Source organism: Tamandua tetradactyla, chromosome 4, assembly GCF_023851605.1.
Source record: "Tamandua tetradactyla isolate mTamTet1 chromosome 4, mTamTet1.pri, whole genome shotgun sequence".
NCBI lineage: Eukaryota > Metazoa > Chordata > Mammalia > Pilosa > Myrmecophagidae > Tamandua > Tamandua tetradactyla.
Genome location: NC_135330.1, coordinates 9342654 through 9362740, shown reverse-complemented (window position 1 = coordinate 9362740; position 20087 = coordinate 9342654). Strand labels below are relative to the sequence as shown.

At 39.7% G+C, this 20087-nt stretch overlaps 1 protein-coding gene and 1 pseudogene across 2 annotated transcripts in view; one reads left to right on the top strand and one right to left on the bottom strand.

Moving 5' to 3' along the window:
* The window catches only part of TSACC (TSSK6 activating cochaperone), a 34122-nt gene extending 14115 nt beyond the window's left edge, over positions 1 to 20007 (bottom strand). The window contains exons 1-3 of one of the 2 annotated variants that reach the window (XM_077156467.1): positions 19880 to 20007; positions 16783 to 16842; positions 14292 to 14414 (exon numbers count right to left, since the gene is read on the bottom strand). In XM_077156467.1, the coding sequence (XP_077012582.1) occupies positions 14292 to 14414; positions 16783 to 16842; positions 19880 to 19940 (244 nt within the window). In that variant the 5' untranslated portion in view covers positions 19941 to 20007. Of the gene's footprint in view, positions 1 to 14291; positions 14415 to 16782; positions 16843 to 19773 lie in introns of both variants that reach the window. The other variant, XM_077156468.1, reaches the window with a different exon arrangement.
* LOC143681996 (U2 spliceosomal RNA) lies at positions 7491 to 7663 on the top strand (annotated as a pseudogene).
* Positions 20008 to 20087: the final 80 nt, after the last annotated feature.

The window sequence follows — 20087 nt, the reverse complement described above, 5'->3', positions numbered from 1 at the left end:
AGCAAAGGCAATGCTAAGAGGGAAATTTATTGCCCTAAATGCTTCTATCAAAAAAGAAGAAGGACCAAAAATTGAGGAATTAACTGTTCACTTGGAAGAACTAGAGAAAGAACAGCAAATTAACCCCAAAGCAAGCAAAAGGAAAGAAATAACAAAGATTAGAGCAGAAATAAATGAATTCAAGAACATGAAAACAATCGAGAAAATCAACAAAACCAGAAGTTAGTTCTATGAGAAAATCAGTAAGATTGATGGACCTTGTCATGGTCAAGTTCATGTGTCAACTTGGCCAAGTGGTGGTACCTGTTTGTCTGGTTGGGCAAGTGCTGGCCTGTCTGTTGCTATGAGGATATTTCATAGAATTAAATCATGATCACGTTGGCTGCATCCAAAGCTGATTCCATTTATAATCAGCCAAGGGGAGTGTCTTCTGTAATGAGTGATGCTTAATCTAATCACTGGAAGCCTTTCAAGGAGGATTCAGAGAGACAGGCTCTCTTCCTGCTACGGCCAGTGAGCCCCTCCTGTGGAGTTCGTCCAGACAATCAGAATCATCAGCTTACAGCCTGCCCTACAGATTTTGGACTCTACATTCCCATGGTTTTGTGAGACACTTTTATAAATTTTATATACAAATAGTTCCTGTTGATTCTGTTTCTCTAGAGAACCCTAACTAATACAGACTCTTAGCAAGGTTGAGAAAAAAGAAGAAGAAAGGATGCAAATAAATAAAATCAGAAATGGAAGAGGAGACAGAACCACTGACCCCACAGAAATAAAGGAGAGGAGGTAATGAGAGAATATTATGAACAACGTTATGCTAATAAACTAGACAATGTAGAGAAATGGACAACTTCTAGAAAGGCATGAACAACCAACAATGACTTGAGAAGAAATAGACAACCTCAACAAACCAATCACAAGTAAAGAAATTGAATTAGTCATTAAGAAGCTCTAAAAAAAGAAAGTCCAGGACCAGATGTCTACACACGTGAATTTTACCAAACTTTCAAGAAAGAATTGGTACCAATCCTGCTCAAACTCTTCAAAAAAACTGAAGAGGAGGGAAGGCTATCTAACTCATTCTATGAAGCCAACATCACCCTCATACCAAAGCCAGACAAAGGTACTGCAAGAAAAGAAAATTGCAGACCAATCTCTCTAATGAATATAGATGTAAAAATCCTCAACAAAATTCTTGCAAATCAAATCCAGCAGCACATTAAAATAATTATACGTCATGACTAAGTAGGATTCATCCCAGGTATGCAAGGATGGTTCAACATAAGAAAATCAATTAATGTAATACACCATATCAACAAATCAAAGCAGAAAAATCACATGATTATCTCGATTGATGCAGCAAAGCCATTTGACAAAATTCAACAACCTTATTTGTTGAAAACACTTCAAAGGATAGGAATAGAAGGGAACTTCCTCAACATGATAAAGGGAGTATATGAAAAACCCACAGTTAATATCATGCTCAATGGGGAAAAACTGAAAACTTTCCCCCTAAGATCAGGAACAAGACAAAGATGTCCACTATCACCACTGTTATTCAACATTGTGTTGGAAGTTTTAGTCAGAGCAATTAGACAATAAAAAGAAATATAAGGCATCAAAATTGGAAAGGAAGAAAAACTCAGAGAGAAAGCAGAGAATGCTGCAGCACCATGAAGCAGAGAGTCCACCAGCCAGCGACCTTTGGAGATGAAGAAGGAAAACGCCTCCCGGGGAGCTTCATGAAACAGGAAGCCAGGAGACCAAGCTAGCAGATGACACCGTATTCACCATGTGCCTGTCCAGCTGAGAGAGGAGCCCTGATTGTGTTCGCCATGTGCCTTCTTACTTGAGAGAGAAACCCTGAACTTCATCGGCCTTCTTGAACCAAGGTATCTTTCCCTGGATGCCTTTGATTAGACATTTCTATAGACTTGCTTTAATTGGGACATTTTCTCAGCCTTAGAACTGTAAATGAGCAACTTATTAAATTCCCCTTTTGAAAAGCCATTCCATTTCTGGTATATTGCATTCTGGCAGCTAACAAACTAGAAGATTTTGGTACTGGAGAGTGGGGTGTTGCTGCTGCTGTTCGTATATACCAAATATGTTGGAACGGCTTTTTAAATGGATAAAGGGAAGATTTTGGAAGAGTTGTGAAAAGCTTGATAGAGAAGGCCTAGAATGCTTTGGAGAGACTGTTGGTAGAAATGTGGACTATAAAGATACCTCTGATGAGGCCCTAGACAGAAATGAGGCACGTGTTATTGCAAACTGGAAGGAAGGCGATCCTTGTTTTAAAATGGCAGATAATCTGGCAAAATTGACCAGTGGCTTTGGCTGGAAGGCTGATTTTAAAAGCCATGAACTTGGATATTTAGCAGAAGAGATCTCCAAATTAAATGTCAAAAGTGCAGTCTGGTTTCTCCTTGTAGCTTATAGTGAAATGTGACAGGAAAGAGATAAGCTGAAAACTGAACTCTTGAGTAAAAAGAAACCAGAAATTGAGGTCTTGGAAAATTCTGGGCCTACAGAAAGGGAGACTCCAGAGAATAGTGCCCCATATGAGGTCTTAACCAAATGTGAAACCAGTCAGCCATTTCAGAGAAAGTCAGGATCGGACATGGAGTTATCCAGGAAGGATTTGTGGAAACTCCTTATGTCTGATGGGCATGCTCCAAGGCTACTGCATAGAAAGCCAACGAGAGTGCTGTGGGACCTGTATAAACAGAGCTGCTGTCAGTCTGGACTGGGAGATTTAGAGAAGGGACACATTGGAGGAAAAATAACTTCAGAGGCAAAACCATGGAGGCTGGAGTCTGAAGTCAAGAAGCCTCAGGCCAGGAGAGCCGACCCACCCAAGCCCGTGGAGAGGGTGAGTTTGCCCCAAAGGCAGAGTGTGGGCCTTCCACCTCATTGCAGTGGAAGAGTCATGCCACCTCAGGTCTTGGAGAGGGTGAAGCACATTCCTTGGGGTTTGGGGAGGGCCTGGCTGCCACCACATGGAGGGGTAGAGCATGTGCCCCGGAGATGGCAGAGAGCCCGGGTGCAGCCCCGATGCTTGGAGAGGGTGGAGCCTAGAGAAGGGTGGTCTCCCCAATATCCCCCAAGGTTGCATTCAGAGAGAGGCAGGCATAGGCATTTGAAAGGGTGGGACTGCCGCTTTCTAAAGCCCTGAGGATAAATGAGTCTCAGACTTTGAAATCTAATGGACTTTGCCCTGCGGGTTTTTGAAATTGTATGGGTCTGGTGACCCCTGCGTTCCTTCCTCCCTATGGAAATTTGTATATTTATCCTATGAATGTTCCTCCTTTGTATGTTGGCAGCAAATAACTTGTTATGAGTTTTCAAAGTTCCAGAGCAAATGGAGAGAATTTTGCCTTAGGACAGACCATGCCTGTAACTGACTTGATGAAATTTTATACTGTCTCTAATATTGTTATGAAATTAATGTATTTTGTATATGGAAAAAACATGTCTTTTTTAGGGGCCAGAGGGTGGAATGTGCTGGTTTGAAAGGAAGTATGCCCCCTAAGAAAAGCCATGCTTTGATATAAATCCCATTTCTTAAAGGTAGAATACTCCCTATTCAGTATTGTATATTTGAAACTGTAATGAGATCATCTCCCTAGGTGATGTGATTTAGTCAAGAATGGTTGTTTAACTGGATTAGGGGATGGCATGTCTCCACCCATTTGAGTGGGTCTTGAATGGTTTATTGGAGTCCTATAAAAGAGGAAACATTTTGGAGAGAGAGACTCAGAGAGGGCAGAGAATGCTGCAGCACCACGAAGCAGAGTCCACCAGCCAGTGACCTTTGGAGATGAAGAAGGAAAATGCCTCCCGGGGAGCTTCATGAAATAGGAAGCCAGGAGAGAAAGCTAGCAGATGACGCCGTATTTGCCATGTGCCCTTCCAGCTGAGAGAGATGCCCTGACTGTGTTTGCCATGTGCCATCTCACTTGAGAGAGAAACCCTGAACTTCATTGGCCTTCTTGAACCAAGGTATCTTTCCCTGGATGCCTTTGATTGGACATTACTATAGACTTGTTTTAATTGGGACATTTTCTCAGCCTTAGAACTGTAAACGAGCAACTTATTAAATTCCCCTTTTGAAAAGCCAAAAAAAAAAAAAAAAATTGGAAAGGAAGAAGTAAAACTCTCACTGTTTGCAGACGATATGATACTGTATGTCGAAAACCCCGAAAAATCCACAGCAAAACTACTCGAGCTAATAAATGAGTACAGCAAAGTGGCAGGTTACAAGACCAACACTCAAAAACCTGTAGTGTTTCTATACACTAGTAATGAGCAATCTGAGGGGGAAATCAAGAAAAAAATTACATTTACAATTGCAACTAAAAGAATAAAATACTTAGGAATAAATTTAACTAAGGATACAAAATTCCTATACAAAGAAAACTACAAGAATTAGCTAGAAGAAATCACAGAAGACCTAAATAAATGGAAGGGCATACCATGTTCATACATTGGAAGACTAAATATAGTTAAGATGTCAATTCTACATAAATTGATTTATAGATTCAATGCAGTAACAATTAATTCCCAAAAACTTACTTTGCAGAAATAGAAAAACCAATAACCAAATTTGTCTGGAAGGACAGAGTGCCCCAAATAGCTAAAAATATCCTGAGAAAGAAAAATGAAGTCGGAGGTCTCACACTACCTGACTTTAAGGCATATTACGAAGCTACAGTGGTCAAAACAGCATGGTACTGGCATAAAGATAGATATACTGACCAATGGAATCAAATAGAGTGCTCAGATATAGACCCTCTCATCTATGGACAACTGATCTTTCATAAGGCAGCCAAGCAAGCTCACCTAAGACAGAACAGTCTCTTCAATAAATGGTGCTTGAAGAACTGGATATCCAATGCAAAAGAATGAAAGAGGATCTATATTTCACACCCTATACAAAAATTAACTCAAAATGGATCAAAGACCTAAACATTAGATCTAAGACCATAAAACTTTTAGAAGAAAATGTAGGGAAATATCTTATAAATCTTATAAATAACTTATAATAATCTAGTAAGGTTTTCTAGATCTTACACCCAACGCATGAGCATTGAAGAAAGAAATAGAAAAATGGGAAATCCTCAAAATTAAACACTTTTGTGCATCAAAGAACTTTGTCAAGAAAGTAAAAAGACAGCCTACAAAATGGGAGACAATATTTGGAAATGATATATCAGATAAAGGTCTAGTATCCAGAATATATAGAGATTGTTCTACTCCACAATAATAAGACAAACAACCCAATTACAAAAGGGGCAAAAGACATGAACAGTCACTTCTCAGAAGAGTAAACACAAATGGCGAAAAGATACATGTAAAGATGCTCAACATCTCTGGCTATCAGGGAAATGCAAATCAAAACCACAATGAGATATCATCTCACACTCACCAGAATGACCATTATCAATAAAACAGAAAATGACAAGTGCTGGAGAGGATGTGGAAAAAGAGGAACACTTATCCACTGTTGGTGGGAATGTCAAATGGTACAATCACCGTGTGAGGCAGTTTGACAATTCCTCAGGAAGCTAAGTATAGATTTGCCGTGTGATCCGGCAAAACCATTGCTAGGTATCTACTCAGAGGATATGAGGGCGAGGACACAAACGGACATTTGCACACCAATGTTACATCAGCATTATTTACAGTTACCAAGAGATTGAAACAGCCCAAATGTCCATCAACGGACGTGTGGCTAAACAAGCTGTGGTATAAACATACAATGGAATATTATGCAACTATAAAACAGAATAAAGTTATGAAGTATGTGACAACATCAATGGACCCTTAAGGACATGATGCTAAGTGACATTAGCCAGAAACAAAAGGACAAATACTGCATGATATCACAGATATGAACTAACATTAATGAATGAACTTGGAGAATTTCAGTTAAGAACAGAGGTCATCAGGAGATAGAAATAGGGTATTGGGTAATTGGAACTGAAGGGATACAGATTGGGCAATAGGACTGACTGTAAAAATTCAGAAATGGATAGCACAATACTATCTAACTGTAACACAATAATGTTAGAACCCTGAATGAAGCTGAATGTGAGAATGATAGAAGGAGGAGGCCTGGGGGCACAAAGGAAATCAGAAGGAAAATACACCATAAAGACTGAGATGCTATATCTAGGAATGCCTAGAGTGTATAATGATAGTGGCTAAATGTACAAATTTAAAAATGTTTTGCATGAGGAAGAACAAAGGAATGTCATTATTGCAGGGTGCTGAAAATAGATGGCAATTAATATTTTAAAATGTCACCTTATGTGTGAGACTAAAGCAAAAAATGTTTATTTGTTAAAAAATTTATATTTTGACTAGAGCATTTCCTAATATAACTTATGTAGATAGTTTGACTGAACGTCATAAGTACTTGGAATCTCAGGTAGGACATGAGATTTTGTTGGTTTGTCCAGAGTGATGCCCCGATGAATTCCAGAGTGATTTGATCAGTGAGTGGAAAAGTATTTGCAAGCCCCCTTTGGGGACTGGTGAGAGCGGGGAGAAATTCAACTTCCCCAAGTTGAATTCTTGATATTCTCACAAGCAGTGTGGACAACCAAAGCTATAGGCTGAGGTCCCAGTCTTGGGGTTTGTTCATATGAAACTTAACCCCACAAAGGATAGGTTAAGTCTACTTAAAATTTAGGCCTAAGAGTCACCCCCAAGAGAGCCTCTTTTGTTGCTCAGATGTGGCCTCTCTCTCTAGACAACACGACGAGCAGTCTCACTACCCTCCCCCTCTCTGCGTGGGACATGACTCCCAGGGGTGTGGACCTTCCTGGCAATGTGGGATAGAGATCCTGGAATGAGCTGAGACTCAGCATCAAAGGATTGAGAAAAACCCTAGAATGAGCTGAGACTTAACATCAAGGGATTGAGAGAACCTTCTCGACCAAAAGGCGGAAGAGTGAAATGAGACAAAGTATCAATGGCTGAGAGATTCCAAACAGAGTGGAAAAGTTATCCTGGAGGTTATTCTTACACATTAAGTAGATATCACCTTGTTGTTAAAGATGTAGTGGAGAGGCTGGGGGGAACTGCCTGAAAATGTAGAACTGTGTTCCAGTAGCCATGTTTCTTGATGATGATTGAACAATGATAAAGCTTTCACAATGTGACTCTGTGATTGTGAAAACCTTGTGTCTGATGCTCCTTTTATCTACCATATCAACAGACGAGTAGAACATATGGAATAAAAATAAATAATAGGGGGAACAAATGTTAAAATAAATTTAGTTTGAAATGCTAGTGACAAATGAAAGTGAGGGGTAAGGGGTATGGTATGTATAATCTTTTTTTTCTGTTATTGTTTTATTTCTTTTTCTGTTGTCTTTATTTCTTTTTCTAAATCGATGCAAATACTCTAAGAAATGATGAATGTGCAACTATGTGATGATATTAAGTATTATTGATTATATATGTAGAGTGGAATGATATGTTAATGTTTTTGTTTGCTTGCTGTTAATTTTTTTTAATTGATGCGTCCTCTATCCGAGGACAATATATTGAGTGGATTTTTGGAGTTGGGAGATGGAGTGGGAGCTTGCTCTGTCCACTCCACGCATCGACCTGGTATTGCAGTACTTCCAGGAACGGTGCACCAAAAAAAAAAAAAAAAAAATTAAGAATAAATTCACCTGTGAAATCATCTACTCCTGGACTTTAATTTGTTGGCAGTTTTTTCTTTCTTTCTTTCTTTTTCTTTTTCTGTTGGGAGGTTTTTGATGACTGATGCAATTTTTTTTTTTATTTCTGTGAGGTCAGTAGTAATGTCCGCCCTCTCATTTCTGATTTTATTTCAATCTTTGTCTTTGTCAGTCTAGCTAAGGGTTTGTCAATTTTACTGATCTTCTTTGTTGATCCTCTCTATTGCTTTTTGTTCTCAATTTCATTTATTTCTGCTTTAACCTTTGTTATTTATTTCCTCCTATTTACTTTGGAATTACCTTGCTGTTTTTTTCTAGTTCTTCCAAGTCTTCAGTTAGGTCTATAATTTTAGGTTCTTCTTCCTTATTAATGTAGGCATTTAGGGCTATAAAATTCTCCCTCCACGCTACCTTCGCTCCATCCCATAAGTTTTGATATGTTGTTTTCTTACTTTCACTCAAAAAGTTTATTGATTTCTCTCGCTATTTCTTCTTTGACCCTAAGAAGAAATTATTGTTTAAGAGTTTGTTGTTGAACCTCCATATATCTGTGAATTTTCTAATTCTCCACCTGTTATTGACTTTTGGTTCATTCCACTATGATCAGAGAAAGTGTTTGGATAATTTCAGTCTTTTGAAATTTGTTGAGACTTTTGGTAACCCAACATATGCTGTATCCTGGAAAATGATCCATAAGCACATCAGAATAATGTATATCCTGCTGTTTTGGGATGTGATATTCTGTATTTGTCAGTTAGGTCATAGTTCATTTATCATACTATTCAAGTTCTTTGTTTCCTTACTGATCCTCTGTCTAGATGTTCTATATATTAATGAGAGTGGTGTATTAAAGTCTCCAATTTATTTTGTAGAGACGTATTATTCTCTTCAATTTTGCTAGTGTTTGCCTCACGTATTTTGGCGTACCCTGGTTAAACGCATAAATATGTATGATTCTTACTTCTCCCTGGTGGATTGTCCCTTTTATTAATATACAATGTTCTTCTTTAGTCTCATAACATTTTTGCATTTAAAGTTTATTTTATCCAATATTAGTATAGCTACCCCAGCTCTTTTTTCGTTACTGTTTGCATGGAATATAATTTTCTAGACTTACACTTTCAACCTCTTTGTATCCATGGCTCTAAAGTGAGTCTCTTATAGACAGCATGTAGGAGCCAAGGGTTAAAACAAGACCTGCAGAATTTGTTGGGAACAGCTGGCCTCAGGATGGCAGCAGTAAACTGTGGAGATTGTTATGTAGAGCAGTCTGGGAGGAAGAGAATGATTACCCCAAATGGTTATGTTAAGTATGAAGGAAGAGAGCACTGAAAAATAAGCTCTCTGTTCTTTGAAGAAATGCATGCATGCCTTTTGTCACTCTGCAGTATTTAAGCAGGATCTGGATAAGAATAAAGTTGTCTGAAGTCTGTCTGAAGTAAACTCAAGCTTCAGACTGCCTGAGCCCGTCTGTGTCTTTCTTTCTTTCTTCCTTTCTTTTTTTCTCATCATCCCTTAATATCCTTCGAGCTCCGTTTCAATAGGAAGCAACAACAGCATATAAATGAATCATATTTTTTAATCCATTTTGCCAATCTCTGCCTTTTGATTGGGAAGTTTAAGCCATTAACATTCAATGTTATTACTGTAAAGGCAGTACCTATTTGAAACATTTTATACTTTGGCTTTTATGTGTCATATCCTGTTTTTGTCTTTTTATCCTTTTAGTTACCCTTACTGAAAATCTTCATTTCTACACTCTCCTCCAAGCCTCTTTCTCCTGTCTTTTCTTTTCAGCCAGCAGAACTGAACTCTTTCAGTATACTGAAAGTCTCTTGCTAATGAACTCTCTCAGCTTCCTCTTGACTGTGAATATTTTAAACTCTCCCTCATTTCTGAAGGACAGTTTTGCTGGATAAAGAATTATTGGCTGGCAGTTTTTCTTTCCCAGTATCTCAAACATATACTACCACCTTCTCATCTCCATGGATTCTGATGAGAAATTGGCCCTTAGTCTTATTAAGTATCCCTTGTATGTGATGAATCCCTTTTCTCTTGCTGCTTTCACAATTGGCTCTTTATCTTTGGCAGTTGACACTTTCCAAGTGTTTTGGAGTAGCCTGTTCAGATTTATTCTGTTTGGAGTACGTTGTGCTTCTTGGATATTATATTTATATATTTCATAAGATACGGGAAGTTTTCTGCCATTATTTTCTCAAATATTCTTTCTGCCCCCTTTCACTTCTCTTCTCCTTCTGGAACACCCATGAAATGTATATTTGTGTACTTTGAGCTGTCATTCAATTCCCTGAGATGTTGCTAATTTTTTTCCATTCTTTTCCCTATCTGTTTTTCTGTCTGTTTGATTTTGAATATCCAGTCTTCTAGCTTGCTGATCCTCTGTTTTGCCAGTTTAAATCTGCTGTTGTATGCCTCCAGTGTATTTTTAATCTCATCTGTTGTGCCTTCATTCCCATAAATTCTATTATTTTTCTTTGCATACTTTAAAATTCTTCTTTATATTTACCCAGTATCTTCTTAATATCCTTTCCCTCTTTAGCCATTCTTTTCCTTCATCTCCTTGAACTGATTTAGGAAATCTGTTGAATATCTTTGATTAGTTTTCCAAATTCTGTCTCTCTAGACTTTTTGTTTCCTTGACTGGGCCATGTCTTCCTGTTTCTTAGTATGGATTGTAATTTTTTGCTGTTATCTGGGTATCTGATTATCTTGATGAGATTATTTTGAAGGTCAGTTTCTTTCTTATCTAGAATTTTTTTGTTGATTGGGTTTGTGTTCAGGCTTTTCTTTGACTCTCGATTCATCAGTATATCCCAGTCAAGACAGGGCGAGGAGCCTCCTGGGGCCATGTCAGTGATCAAACACACAGCATACCCCAGATTGGACCAGCTGGACCGGCTGCAAGCCCCCACAGAACCGGAGAGTCCACCAAAGTTAAAGGTACCGCATCATTTTACGCTGGTGGGACCTGCAGGCAGATGAGCGCCACATACTGGGCAGGATAAGAAAAACAGAGTCCAGAGACTTAACAGGAAAGTCTTTCAACCTGCTGAGTCTCACCCTTAAGGAAAACCGACGCAGGTGACTCTTTCCGCCTGATAGGAGGCCAGCTGGGTCTGGGAAAACCTGGCTGAAGTCTATAATATCTAAATAGACCCTTCTAAGGGTGGGGAGGGGGAGGCACGATACAATCAGGGCAAGAAACAAGAAAACAAGAACTGAAAAATTCTCCTCTGTTAAACAAAACTAAAGCTAGAGGTCCAGATAAAGCTGAACTGAATGTCAAAGAACAGATAGAAAACAAATTCATCCAGCAAGAAAAAGAAGTGCAAGCAATCTCCAGAATAAACTAATTAAGGTAATTAAATGCCTAGATACCAGCAAAAAATAACAAATCACACTAGGAAAATTGAAGATATGGCCCAGTCAAAGGAACAAACCAACACTTCAAATGATATACAGGAGCTGACACAATTAATTCAGAATATACAAACAGACATGGAAAACCTCATCAAAAACCAAATCAATGAATTGAGGGAGGATATGAAGAAGGAAAGAAATGAACAAAAAGAAGAAATAGAAAGTCTGAAAAAACAAATCACAGAACTCATGGGAATGAAAGACAAGGTAGAAGAGATGGAAAAAAATGGAAACCTACAATAGTAGATTTCGAGAGACAGAACATAGGATTAGTGAGCTGGAGGATGGAACATCTGAAATCCAACAAGAAAAATAAAATATAGGGAAAAAAATGGAAAAATATGAGCAGGGACTCAGGGAATTGAAAGATAATATGAAGCGCACAAATATAGGTGTTGTGGGTATCCCAGAAGGAGAAGAGAAGGGAAAAGGAGGAGAAAAACTAATGGAGGAAATTATCACTGAAAATTTCCCAACTCTTATGAAAGACTTAAAATTACAGATCCAAGAAGTGCAGCGTACCCCAAAGAGAATAGCTCCAAACAGACATACTCCAAGACATTTAATAATCAGAATGTCAGAGGTCAAAGAGACAGAGAGAATCTTGAAAGCAGCATGAGAAAAGCAATCCATCACATACAAGGGAAGCCCAATAAGACTATGCGCAGATCTCTCAGTAGAAACCATGGAGGCAAGAAGACAGTGGGCTGATATATTTAAATTATTAAAAGAGAAAAACTGCCAACCAAGAATTCTATATCCAGAAAAACTGTCCTTCAAAAATGAGGGAGAAATTAAATCATTTTCAGACAAAAAAATCACTGAGAGAATTTGTGACCAAGAGACCAGCTCTGCAAGAAATACTAAAGGGAGCACTAGAGACAGATATGAAGACAGGTTGAATAACATAAGTACATGGAACCTTGGGTAAGACATGAGATTTTGTTGGTTTGTCCAGCTAGATGCCCCAATGAATCCCAGAGTGATTTGATCAGTGAGAAGAAAAGTATATGCACAGTCCCCTTTGGGGAATGGTGAGAACGAGGGAAAACTCAACTTCCCCAAGTTGAATTCTTGATATTCTCACAAGCAGTGTGGACAACCAAAGCTATAGGCTGAGCCTCCAGTCTTGGGGTTTGTTCATATGAAACTTAACCCCACAAGGAGTAGGTCAAGCCTACTTAAAATTAGGCCTAGGGGTCACCCCCAACAGAACCTCTTTTGTTGCTCAGATGTGGCCTCTCTCTCCAGCCAACACAGCAAGCAAACTCACCACCCTCCCCCTGGCAACGTGCGACAGAAATCCCAGAATGAGCTGAGATTCAGCATCAAGGGATTGAGAAAAACCCTGGAATGAGCTGAGACTTGGTATCAAGGAATTGAGAAAACCTTCTCGACCAAAAGGAGGAAGAGTGAAATGAGACAAAGTGTCAATGGCTGAGAGGTTCCAAACAGAGTCGAGAGGTTATCCTGGAGGTTATTCTTATGCATTAAGTAGATATCACCTTGTTAACCAAGATGTGGTGGAGAGGCTGGAGGGAATTGCCTGAAGATGTGGAGTTGTGTTCCAGTAGCCATGCTTCTTGATGATGATTGTATAATGATACGGTTTTCACAATGTGACTGGGTGATTGTGAAAACCTTGTGTCTGATGCTCCTTTTATCTACCTTGTCAACAGATGAGTAGAACATATGGAATAAAAATAAATATTAGCGGGAACAAATGTTAAAATAAATTTAGTTTGAAACGCTAGTGATCAATGAAAGGGAGGGGTAAGGGGTATGGTAAGTAAAATTTTTTTTTCTGTTTTTGTTTTATTTTTCTGTTGTCTTTTTATTTCTTTTTCTGAATGCTGAGTGTATGTGTTGGGAATGTTTGTGTTTCTTTCTTGTAATTTTTTTTTAATTAATAAAAAAATTTTTTTTAATGATAATCCAAATTATATGAACTTGAAGTTTCACCTAAACCAAACTATGATGTCATTTAAGCTTATTTATGTTTCTTTATGATAAATAAATATTCCTGAAAACATGAAAAAAAAAAAAAAAGACAGGGCGAGGGAGCCATCCTGAGGACATAGAACAGTTCCAATGGGCTTTGGGGAGAGGGTCAGGAAAGATACCAAAAAAAACTTTTTTTTCAGCTCCCAGGGCTGCACTTTCCTGGCCTGCTCAGCAGATGGCACTCTCAGGCACCCTATTCCCCCAGCCCTATAAAGGCACAGTACTTTTAGCCCTCTGGCAGCCTGCCTCTGCTGCCAAAACAATGGCACAGTTGCACCTGTCCAGGACAGGCTAAAGCAGCAGGACCCAACAACGTAAATTTGCTGGCCAATAGCTGGATCAGTACTGGGCTATGTCTCCCTCTGTCCTTGGGGAGGAGGACTTCCACAGCCTTCGCAGTCCACAGCAGCTGCCCAGGCAGGAACCCGGAGGAGCCGAAGCGGCTTCCCGGGTAGGGGATGCAGACTAGGAGCCCCTGCCATACGGGTTACCAGTTTTTCACTGCAGTTTCTCAGTCTCTCTGCCCCACTCTCTAGATGCTTTGAAGTACTCCCCTGGTCTTTGAAGCTCTAGAGCAGTTGTTTCTGACAGTTTTTTACGAGTCCACTAGTTGTTTCTGAAGGAGGAATGCACCTTCCACCATCTCCCAGTGTCTCTCTGCCCATTCGATGCGGTATTATCCATTGTTGGTTTATTCATCTGTCCTGACTTCTTTGTTAGACCCTGGGACCCTTAAAAATATGGGCCTTCAATATGTAGGCTCCCTACAGGTATGCCAAATACCTGACTTCCCCAGGTTAGGATGAACAACTGAAATTCAAATAAATGAAGACTGACCGATCAGTCACTATTTCCTTTCCAAGCCTCCTATTTACTAGCATTACTAGTAAGTAATGAAGTATTCATCTCATTCCTCCTTAGTCTAGCAAAGATGCTAATATGCAAGGAAACAACACAAAATAGTAGAACCAGGAAGAATGAAATCAATAGAAGGAATAATCCACAAGGTACCAATGAAGCATCTAGAAATGCTCTGACACAGAGTTGGTGGCCAGGTCAAAAGGAGAAAAGCCGGGCCACCTCCCTCCATGCCAGCCCTCCCTTCTGCACAGCTCATTTGGGAAACCCTCCCCGTTTCCTTACCTGAGAACAGCTCTGTTGTCTGGATGTTCAGGAAAGCAGCTGGTGGGGAATTTGTTTGAAGATTAATAAAGCTGGGGGAGGGTTTGGCTGGATGAAGAGGCACAGCATCACCTTCTTCTTTGGCTAGAACAAAATCAGAGGCAACTTCGTCAGGGCGCATCCCAACAAGTGATGACCTTTCTCGTTTAGATCCATGAACCTGAAATGCTGTGACCCCCTCCCTGAATATTTTCAAATAAAGATATGTAAGAGAAACAAAAAAGGAAATAGAGTGGGACCAAGGGAAACCAAAGAGGGGTGGGGTAAGCTCAAATCTAATTTGTTCACCTCTTCCAAGTTCTTATTGATATGTGAGACACATCTACTACTGTGTTAGATGTTAGGAAGACATGCTTCTCAGGCTCTTACTACCTACTAGGGAGGCAAAGCAGACCAGATAAAGCAGTGACATAACAACACAAAGACATAAACGAGTCTGACAGTCTGGGGGAAAATAAGGTTTTTTATGTTTTAGTTATATGAATTGCGATTAAACACAAAGCACATGTTTCAAGAAAGGGGAGAGATCAATATGAGCGCAATAGTCAGAAAAGTCTCCATGCAACTGAAGGACATTTATTGACCTTGAAAACTTGGGAAGTTTTGATGACCAGAAAAGACTTTCCAAATGTGGAAAAGGAAAACAGCATGAGCAAAGACAAGGAAACAAGAATATGGCTGGAATAGTCAGGAACCCTGGGAGATGGGCTAGAATTAGGGGTAGAGAGGAGTGGACAGACAAGATGGACTAGGAAATCCCCTTTACATTTAGGCTTTCTCCCAAATATCATGGAAAGTCACTGGCCTTTCTGGGGTTAGGAAATAAGCTATCAGTGGTATCTTGATTAATTTATTCATATTAAACAGAATAGGTTGGACATGGTAGAGATTCCTAAATGGGAAAATACATTACCTTAGCAAAAATAGTTAAGTTAGAGCGAAAAACTGATTTGTACCCCATTCAATCATACACATAAAGACTCCAAGTGTCTACTGTGTCAGCTGCTGAAGCTACCACAGTGGACTAAACAAATGTGACCCCTCCTCTCATGTAGCTGACGGTCCTAAAGTGCAGACAGTCACTGAGTGGAGTCACCATGCGTGTTATTATACCCGGAACAATGCAATGAGAGCACCTAACTTAGTCCACGGAGCTGCAAAATACAACCTGAGGAAGTGGTATCTCAGAGAGATGAAGTTAAAGCAATGACTTCTTCATGAAAAACAGGCCTGGGGGCAGAAGCACGACAAGTAGGCTGTATGGATGAAGACGTCTTATTCTTGCGCTTTATTCAAGGTGTGACAGAAGGAATGGGCTGGTAAGGAGGAAGGGCTCATCCATGGGGGCCAGGCTGAGATGCTTTCAGGCCGGAAAGTCATCGAGCTTTAGAAAACTAAAGTCTGTCATGTTCCCTGTCAGCTATTCTTGGTGAGGGAACATATATATATTTTTTCCTTTTTACTGGGTTTGGGGATTTTCCAAGGCCTACGGTAGGTCACCCACCTTCTCCTTCCACGTGCTCCAGAGGCATCAGTCATTTGATGGTTCATGTAGAGTGGTATAGAGATAGAAGCTGAAATTCATCTCTCAATTCACCACTTGAAAATTTGTTAATTTCCATGCAAGTGCACCGTTAAATTATTTGAGCCCACCCTGTGTGTATAAGGACGTGCTATCTACTGGATTATAAGGTTTGAAGAATCTTTTACTCACAGCCTATACTAAAGGAATGGTATTTCTCATTAGACAATGTACAACAGAAGATTAGGTTGGGGAGCCGCAAAGAAGTCAGGATGGAGAAAACAATGAAAAGTCCTTTACATACCTTATCTTATGTATTTCCCACAACAGCCCTGTGAGATCACTAATCCCCATTTTATTTCAGGAAACAGGAAATCTGCTCATGATTCCACAATGATTACATGGCAGCGCTGGAATTAACGTTGGGCCTGCAGATGCCAATTATGCTCTTTACCACTGCACTATATACTCTGTGAAAAGAACTAATTAAATCTATGTTCAAGGAGGGCAGAGTGGGTGTCTCTGTTACAGGAAGCTAACCTCCTACAGTTAAGTGGGTAGGCTCTGGAGTCAGACGGCCTAAGACATTCTCCTGGCCACCACTGGGATTGTCCCACTCAAACTTATTATCTATTCACTCTAGTCAACACCTTGTCTTAATGGAGCCCTGTTCATAACATCTTATTATAAGGGGAGATAGAAATTTACCTAATAATTATTGAACATCTACCATATAAGAGATCCAGTTCTAGGCATTGGGAATACAGCAATGTTCCCATTTAGTGGGGAATGCAGAACAAACACACCTGCTTTCCAATTAACCAAGTAAAAGGGAAAAGCATATATACAACTAGAATCATTTTCCCATAGGCTGAGGAATTGGGGAGGTCTGGCGTTTAAGGGAGGGGAAACAAGGTCTCTGACACACACCTCTTCTGCTAGTAGGACGACTAGTGTGCTGCTCCATCTGGACACCAACAGGTGTGGCACCTGGGAAAGAATCACAGCATCACATAATCAACAACTCTTGACTGTATAGACTGTATGTGCATGGAGATTTCTCAATAAAAATATACATATTTTAAATACATGCTATTATTTTTACTATTGACAACTTCATAAGCTGTCTTGAGCAAGTTTCAAGCTGTTTTAATTTGGAGAGGAAAGGGTGTGCTCTATTTCATGGCCAAATATAAGTTATTTATCAGCAATCTACCGTTCTATTACTACTGTTTCTATTATTATTGCTTCCTTTCTTCTGGACAAAATAGTAATTTAACCAACTTATTTAAACTTACAAATTTAAGTTTCCTAAGAATGGGTCACAACTAGCTTAAATGAATACCATAAGTGCATGGAACCTTGAGTAGGGCATGAGATTTTGTAGGCTTGTCCAGAGTGATGCCCCGATAAATCCCAGAGTGATTTGAACAGTGAATAAAAAAGTATTTGCAAAGTTCCCTTGGGGGGATGGTGAGAAGGGGGGGAAATTCAACTTTCCCAAGTGGAGAATTCCTGATGTTCTCACAAGCAGTGGGAACAACCAAAGCAATAGGCTGAGTCCCCAGTCTTGGGGTTTGTTCATGTGAAACTTAAACCCCCAAAGGATAGGCTAAGCCTACTTAAAATTAGGCCTGGACAGGCCATGGTGGCTTAGCAGGTAGAGTTCTTGCCTGCCATGCCAGAGACCTGGGTTCGATTCCCGGTGCCTGCCCATGTTAAAAAAAAAACAAAAAAAATAGGCCTAAGACTCACCCCCAAGGAGACATCTATTGTTGCTCAGATGTGGCTCTCTCTCTCAGCCAACATGACATGGAAACTCACTGACCTCCCCCTCTCTACATAGGTCATGACTCCCAGCGGTGTGGACTTTCCTGGCAACGTAGGACAGAAATCCCAGAATGAGCTGAGACTCAGCACCAAGGGATTGAGAAAACCTTCTCCATGGAAAGGGGGAAGACAGAAATGAGACAAAATGGAGTGTTAGTGGCTGAGAGATTCCAAACAGAGTGGAGAGGTTATCCTGGAGGTTATTCTTACACATTAAATAGATATCACCTTCTTAGTTAAGGTGTAATGGAGAGGCTGGAGGGAAGTGCCTGAAACTGTAGAGCTGTGTTCAGTAGCCATGTTTCTTGAAGATGATTGTATAATGATAGAGCTTTTGCTATGTGACTGTCTGATGGTGTAAGTCTTGTGTCTGATGCTTCTTTTATCTACCTTATACACATATAAGGTAGATAAAACATACCTTATAAATAAACAGATAATATGGATTAAAAATAAACAGATAATAGGGGGAAGAAATGTTAAAATAAAAATTTAGTAGATTGAAATGCTAGTGATCAATGAAAGGGAGGGGTAAGGGGTATGGTATGTATGAATTTTTTTGTTTTCATTTCTTTTTCTGAATTGACACAAATGTTTGAAGAAATGATCACGATGATGCATATATAACTATGTGATGATATTGTGAATTACTGATCATATATGTAAAATGGAATGATCATATGGTAAGAATGTTTATGTTTGTATGTTTAATAAACAAAATAAATTTAAAAATCAACAAGAACGGGTTACAAAATCCCGACAGAAAGCAGCCCCAATTTCTCTCTGGTTTAACAGGGTATTCTCTTCATGTTTAATTTCTGCAGTATCATCCCTTTTCCTGTCCTGCACAGCAATTTTAAATATCTGGCTCCCCATCAAAATCTCTAAGGGATCAGCAACTGAGTGCATGGTGGGGGTGCAGGGCTGCCATGCGGAAAGAGAACCTCAAAGCACTAGACAGAATTTTTTTTTTCTTTTAAAACTTTTTTTATTGTATAGTATAACATATATACAAAGCAAAGAAATAAAAAAGCAATAGTAGCACTCTTCAAAAAGTGGTTACAGGATAGATCCCAGAGTTCGTCATGAGCCACAACACCATCCTCTCATATTTTCCCTTCTAGCTGCTCCAGAATATAGGGGGCTAGAGAGCTTAAATACGTTTTTATCATCACAACTGACTTTTTTTCCTTCTTTTTTGTGAACAATAACATATATTAAAAAAGCTATAAATTTCCAAGCACAGCACCAAAACGAGTTATAGAACCTATTTCAGACTTTGACATGAATTACAATTTCACAATTTTAGGTTTTTACTTCTAGCCTCTCTAAAATATTAGAGACTAAAAGAGATATCAATTTAATGATTCAGCATTCATATTCATTTGTTAAGTCCTATCGTCTATGTATAATTTCACCACCACCTTTGATCTTTCCATACCTCTCATTGGGGTTGTTTGGGCTATGGCAATTTTAAATTTTTGATATTGGAAGGGTCTTTCATAATATGGATTTGTTATTATTTTTAACACCAGCAACACATTTATACACTACCTCGGGAGCTAAGAATAGTTCATAATTGGAACTGAAGACATTTTCATTATATTGAAAAGCTTTGTGTGATTTCCTCAGGTGAACAGGCCATAGGCTTCACTCCCAAAGAAATTTTAAAAATGCAGAGAGGGAAATAAAGGGTACCAGAAGAAGCGAGAATGGGAGTAGACAATGACAATGACACTCCTGACGGGCACAGGATAGAGAAAACAAAAAGGACATTTCAGGGGGAATAAATTGCAAGTGACAACAAGGATAACAGGAAACAGAAACTAGACAGAATATTTGAGCAAAGGTTTCTGATAAACGAACTAAAAAAAAAAAAACGCAAACCATCTACCGCTACAGGTTTAGTAAACACGGGCCTAAGAAGGGAAAGTTTCGCACATAGTCATGCGAGTCCAAAATCGATGAGCCACAACTCCCAGGGTGCCTGGGGAAAGGCTCGGTGCGCTCAGCCCGCTAAAACTACAACTCCCATCATCTCCCGCACCAAACCGACCAGGTCTTTCCTAAACGGCCAGTTGAAATTCAGACCTTCTATTCCTTCTCGTTGCTAAAGCCGGAACAAAACACTGGAAACTGTCACACTTTCCTTGAACTCCGAAAAGCACTGAGGCTCAAGACACTTTAAAAACCTCACCTGCGGCGTTAATCCAAAGCCTCAACCCCAGCGCCCGCCCCTCAATGTAGCTGATGCGCATGCGCAGTAGGGTGTGGCCAACTGCCTGAGCCTTGGCGCTTGCGCTGAAGTTCGCGCTGCACGCGGTCAGGATCGGCCACCCTATTGCGCAAGCGCCGGTGCCCTACCATTTCCATCTTCGCGCTCTCTCTATCTAGCTTGCCCTGCC